The 6,448-nt window shown below is 41.7% G+C and overlaps 1 protein-coding gene across 1 annotated transcript in view; it reads left to right on the top strand.

The window, feature by feature from the left end:
• Positions 1-6,448, top strand: part of LOC104948573 (CMP-N-acetylneuraminate-beta-1,4-galactoside alpha-2,3-sialyltransferase-like) — a gene marked incomplete at its 5' end in the record, with an annotated part of 18,987 nt that overhangs the window by 9,352 nt on the left and 3,187 nt on the right. Inside the window, 2 exons of the mRNA XM_010774774.1 lie at positions 3,218-3,364; positions 3,689-3,835. Coding sequence (XP_010773076.1) covers positions 3,218-3,364; positions 3,689-3,835 — 294 coding nt within the window. The remainder of the gene's footprint in view (positions 1-3,217; positions 3,365-3,688; positions 3,836-6,448) is intronic.

The raw sequence follows: 6,448 nt of genomic DNA, 5'->3' as shown, positions 1-6,448 counted from the left end.
CGGCTTCATTTACAACAACACTTCAGGTTGGCAGATCAAGTTCCCTGCTCGCGAATGGGGGAGTGTAGTAAACACACTGTTAGTGGTCACATGCACACACACACTTACTCACTATGCTAAGTGTTGGCTGGAGGAAGATGGATTGCACTAGGATAAGGAAAGTGGCAAAGTAGACACTGAGAGCTGGCATTGTGTGACACAAGTGACATCTATCATGGCTGACTTTGTTCCTTGGACAGGGTTTTCTGCAAAGGAAGCATCAACAAATGAATGTCATTTTATATTTAAATATATCTTATCTTGCCTCAAAACCGACAAGTACGGTAGTCTTTGTCAGGTTTTTATTTGTGTGGTCTGTTTGTCCTTTATTTGATTGTTTAGAAACCTCCTTTAACTTGCGAAAAAGGTCCCAAGTCTGTAATTGAAGCGGGCATGTTTCAGTAATGTCATATACAGATTCTGCAGCTACGCAAGCAGCTATGTGATGCTGTACTAGGGTACGGCAGAGCTTTGAGGTAAATACTAACTTTATCTAACTGTGTGGTCAGCCCCAGCAGATCACACCATACAAGATGGCTGATGCCTCCACAGAGTCAGAGGTCTGCAGGTGGGCCCCCTGCACTCCAAAAGACCCCAGTCTCCTCAGCACTCTGAGTTACACTCTGCTCTGTCCCTTCTTATAGAGACCAGTGCGGTTATCTGAGCTGTCCAGTATATTGCTCAGATGAACACCAAGGTACTTGTAAGATCAGAATCTCGACGTCCGCTCCCTGGATGTTCCATTGTGTGGGGGTGTGTGTTTGCGCCGTCTGAATTCCACCACCAGTCCTTCCTTGGTCTTACTTGCGTTGAGCTGGAGGTGATTCCTCTGGCACTAGAGGGTGAAGTCCTGCGTCAGTTCTCTGTACGTCGTCCCCCTTAGGCCGACGATGGCAGAGTCGTCAGAAAACTTCTGAAGGTGGCAGGTCGCAGTGTTGTGGGTGAAGTCTGCAGTGTAGAGGGTGAAGAGAAGCGATCCCAGCACCGTTCCCTGGGGAGTCCCTGTACTGCAGATGATCCTGTCTGATTGACACTCCCGGGCCTTAACGTACTTAGGTCATACCAAGTCTCTGTGAAAACAGTAACCGTTAACCACAACGCCTTCTAATATCCCTTTTTAATTACATTCTGCTCCTGAGTGTATCTATCTTTTTATTTACGGAATGGACAATTGCTAGGATTATAAACTGCGTTATAAAATGATGTGAAGCCCCAGGTTACACTTTTTGTTAAAGGGCTGTCAAGGAATAGAGTTGCATGTATCCTGTATTCATACCAGCTAGTTGAGTTATCTGGAGTAAATGTAAACATATTCACTGATACTGTCAGAGTGGCTTGTCATTTGATCCTGTAGGCTGTGTGCAGATGGGTTTTCCACAGACTTCATCATCTTAGTGCTGCCAGCAAAGCAGAGGTGTTAGGTTCTCGCTCGGATAGGACAGGATTACCACCTGATCTCTCAATAGGAGCTTATAGTCTAACAGGGTAACATTGCTATGCTAGTAAACCAACAGCTCGGATCAATGCTGTTTGGTTTCTCCCTACATCGCTCTCCTGCATACCTGAGCTAACTCAGAGGCAGGTTTCCCAGTAACTGTCCATAAAGAGACATAAGGCTGCTGGTAATTAGGGTAATGGCCCCAGGTATATGGATACGGGGGCTTCCTTCTCTGCCTGGCTTTGTTTGCTCCTCTTGTTTTTCATCAGTGTTTAAATGTGTTGACCTCTCTCCCCAGGTCTCAGCTCAGGAGATTACTTTCACTGGGCTGCTTAAGCACCATCATATTTTCCACCCCTGTCCACTACTAGGTGATGGTAGTACGAATTGACACTGACAGTGTGAATATTTATTATAAATATTCTATAACATTACGGTTACAGATGACATCTGTTAATGATTAGGTTTTTGGTTTCAGATATTAACATTTAGTAAATTGGAACAGCAGTAAAGAAAGAATATATATAAAACAAAGTCGTGGTAAAACAATTGGAAATCCTTAAAAATGACATGAGCTCGAGCAATAGATGAGACACTGGGATGAATATTTGTAACACAGCTTAACATTTTGACACTAAATTGCTAATGACTTGTTGCTGCTTTGTCCACCTCCAATCAACTTTCATTTGTCAAACTCAATGAATTGTCTCCACCAACCTATGAGAAAAATCTTTGTATTAGCGGCTAAATGCTCTCAACACACGTTTCACCACCTAGTCTCTTACAGTGTCTGTCTTCTGTGCTGCTGTGTCTGAAAGTGTTTACACTTAAAACAGCTGCGGCTGGAAACCAGATTGTTAAGAGCCTGAACACTATACCAAATGTTGCCATAAAACCAAAACAATGAGTTAAAAAAGGATTCAAAGTCTTCTTTGAAGACTTGTCACAACATCAATGCTGGTGTTGTTTTCCCCTTGTGAGTATGTGTGTGTCGTCATGGCTAAAAGTGATCCTGTAGACACCTAGCATGGAGGTACCAACAGGTTCTGAGTATGTGTCAAGTGTTTATATTGCTGTCTGTCTAAGGATAGATTTTGTCACTACAATATAGCGTCACAAACATGAAAGGTACAGTCACGTAACCCAACAGGTGTCTGGTTGGGATCAAATTGAAGGTGGTGTTAAAAAAAATTGGTTGTGGCTGGAGTAAGTAAGTAAGCAATTAACAACAAAGGGTCCATTGCCTCTGGCCTGATTTGACATCACTACACTTTTATGGAGGCAAAGTATAGATTATATAGATATGAAGCCAGTCTTCAGGGATGATATCATAATATTTTAAGGACCACAGAGGACAATATTACTATGTCCATAACTGCAATTTGTAAATCAATAATACATAGCTTCAGAAGCTACGAGAGGCTGGATTGTTTTTATGAGGTGCACTTTGACACAGCCGCCCAAAGATAGCTGTGAGCAAAGAAAATGATGCAAAACCATCTTGCGTTTGAGGATAGTGTAAACATTAATATAATACTCCTGCCTTCTCAGCTGCGAACTTACAATATTAAATGAAATATTTCAGATAGTACAAGTTCTTGGTAGACAGCGCTGAGAAATGTACGGTGTGTTCACAACCCAACGAAACACTAACATCTGTTTCTCCCAGCCTACCAGACTGTGTGCACATTTAGTTCACTATGAGGGTCGCACTAACAAAATAGTTAATTTGTCTCTCAGCTCAGCACTGATGGGTTCTGGAAGTCGGTGGCCAAGAGCGTTCCAAGGGAGGCCAGCGACATGCGCATCCTGAACCCCTACTTCATCCAGGAGGCCTCCTTCAAGCTGATTGGCTTACCTCACAACCACGGACAGATGGGCCGAGGGGTGAGAGACCTGTTGTTGTCCTTGAAGTCCCTTTTTTTGTATGTAGAGAGGCAACAGTGGGCTGTTAATGGTCAGCACTGGAGCTCCACTGTCTGTTTGCATTATGAAAGCCTCCGTGAACACACAGCAGATGCTGCAGGGAGCCAAGCACCTACAGAGCCTGAAAACAAAGTGTTACCATTAGGCTGTTATAAATAGACCCATTCTTCAGATTTCACATCTGTAATATATCAACACAACAAGCATACAGTTTAAATAACATGTTCACTGCATGCTGAATATGTTCTGGTTCTCGTACACACTCTTGATTTATGTCTGTTTCAGAATATACCAACCCTGGGGACAGTTGCCATAACGATGGCCCTTCACAACTGTGATGAGGTAGCCGTGGCTGGATTTGGCTACAACATGAGCACCCCCCACGCCCCTCTGCATTACTATGAGAAGATCAGGATGTCAGCTATCAAAGAGGTAACTTCAGAACTGATTTGGTTTGATACTACATGTATGCAAGTTCTAAAACTGATGCTGGACAGGGCAGAGCTTTCATTAAGCTACTTTTTTCTAGACATGTACCCCACATTCATTCTTCATGTTAAAGGTGGGGTAGGTAAGTTTGAGAAACCGGCTCGAGATACAGTTTTTGTTATATTCCATGGAATGCTCTTAACATCCCGATAGCAATGAACATCTTAAGTGCTTTGACAAAAAATCCATAGCAAAATGTCATCTGTGGAAGCCGTAGTACTGTAAAAAGCACGACCAATCATTTTATCCGGCCCGGCTAAAATAACTGGATGGCCTACCTGCCTGTCAGCCTTCCATCTGTGCACAAACTTATCTTGTGCCCTCATTGGTCATGTGCGCGTTCGTGTGTGTTGGAGGAGGGGCTCTGTAAGGAAGTGGCAGATTTGTTCCGGCTGTGTATTTTCAAATTCTAGCGCACTCAAGCTGGTTTCTCCAAAATTACCCACCCCACCTTTAAGATACACTTTACATTTCTTAAATATCGTTATTGTTTTTGCTATGGGTTTTGTCTTTTGTTCTCATTTGGTCATAAAATGTGAAAACAATTAAAATAATTCAGCAGTGGTGCCCCCCCCTACATTATGTATATCTCCAGTAGAAATACATTTTTAGCACCAACTGACAACATCAATGCTGTTATTTGATTGATGCATCTGTGGATGGGTGCTAAAATAGTTTATCTAACTTTAATTCCGACAGGGACAAAGGAGGTGAAAATGTTCACAGATGCTCCTTTCTATAAATGTAAAAGTAGTAAGAGTTGCAGTAGACCTGCAGGTTTCTGGGAGGTTGTTCCAGATATTTGGAGCATAATAACTGAACGCTGCTTCTCCATGTTTAGTTCTGACTCTGGGGACAGAAAGCTGAGATCTGGATGGTTGATAATTTAGCAGGAGGTCAGAAACGTATTTTGGGCCTAAACCATTCAATGCTTCAATGCCATTCAAGTATTTTGAAATCTATTCTTTGACACACAGGAAGCCAGTGTAAAGACTTCAGAACAGGAGTGATGTGATCCACTTTCTTAGTGTTAGTGAAGACTCGAGCAGCGGTGTTCTGAATCAGCTGCAGCTTTCTAATAGATTTTTTAGTGAGACCTGTGAAGACACCATTGCAGTAGTCCAGTCTACTGAAGATAAAAGCATGGACAACTTTTTCCAAATCCTGCTGTGACATTAGTCTTTTAATCCTAGATATATTCTTTAGGTGATAGTAAGCTGATTTAGTAACTGTTTTAATGTGACTGTTGAAACTCAGGTCAGAGTCCATGACTACACCTAGATTTCTGGCTTAATCTGTTGTTTTGAACATTGCAGACTGAAGCTCAGCGCTAACTTTTATAGGTTCTGCCAACACATTGTACTTGATATGCTAAATTGCAGGACATCTCTAAGCAGTTGACCAATCACAACAGAGCCGGCCAGCTAACCAATCAGAGCAGACTGGGCACTGTTTCAGACAGAGGGTGAAAAGAGGTGGCAGCACAGGCAAAAAATAAAGAGCTTTTTGAACATTAAAGCACGGAGACATGACACAGTAGAGACACTACATACAAATATATGATCCTGAAAATAGGGTTAATGGGGCCCCTTTAACTGATGTAAAGGTAAAGAAAGAGCAAATCATTACTACAGTAGTTGCTACACTGAAAAAATAAAAAAACATTGACTTAAATTAAATGCGTTTTGTCAACAGACTTCACTTTACTGTATTATGTTTGTTGAAAGCTATAATACAAGTATACATAAAAAATATTAGGTTCAACTTAGTGTTATTGCTTTCAACTAACATAATATTGTTAAAAAGTCAATGTTTTAGTTTTTTCAGTGTAGCTTACACCATGTGTATTTTTGAAAAAGGGCAAAAAATAGTTTGATGTTCTCCAGTCATTAGTGCAGGAGCATCATTATACAAAAGATTATGCTTTTGCTCTGACGCCCACTCACAGGCTAAGAAGCTGTCTCCACAGAAAGTTGTCTGAAATATATTTTATTCCCTTTTGAATATATAGTTTATATGTTTAAATGTGTGAGAAGCGAGGAGAATTCATATTTCTGGTTCACTGAAGTTATTTAGGAGAGAAACCGTGTTTGTTTTTTTCAACATTTTTGACACATTAGTAACCCAAACTAGTTTACAGTTCAGGTTCCATATTTCCTGCTCATTATCCCCCTCTTAATCCACCATGCTCCCACACAATACTCACAACACTCATCAAATGTTAGCAACCGATCGACCGACATCGTATTTGTTAGTCTTCCACGTTTATGCTGCACTGGAACAGTTTACTGTGACCTTTCTCTCATTTATATGCCTCTCAGGAGGGATTTACCCAGCATGCTGCTTAGTGGCCTGGGATGTGTATGAAATCTCAAGTATAGGAACGTTGCTGGGTGTAGTCACGGCGCACTGAATGCATACAGGGCCTAAACCGCCATTCAGTCCACTTCACAGTGTCCAGCCTGCTCATAAATCACTCTCAGCCCAGGTTACTGAGACAGACATGCAATCCCTTCATCCTATTTTCACCGCCTAACACAGACTTCCAAGGCACAC

Source organism: Notothenia coriiceps, unplaced genomic scaffold, assembly GCF_000735185.1.
Source record: "Notothenia coriiceps isolate Sejong01 unplaced genomic scaffold, NC01 NC01_scaffold00014605, whole genome shotgun sequence".
Lineage (NCBI taxonomy): Eukaryota > Metazoa > Chordata > Actinopteri > Perciformes > Nototheniidae > Notothenia > Notothenia coriiceps.
This window is presented reverse-complemented; position numbering and strand designations above follow the sequence as displayed.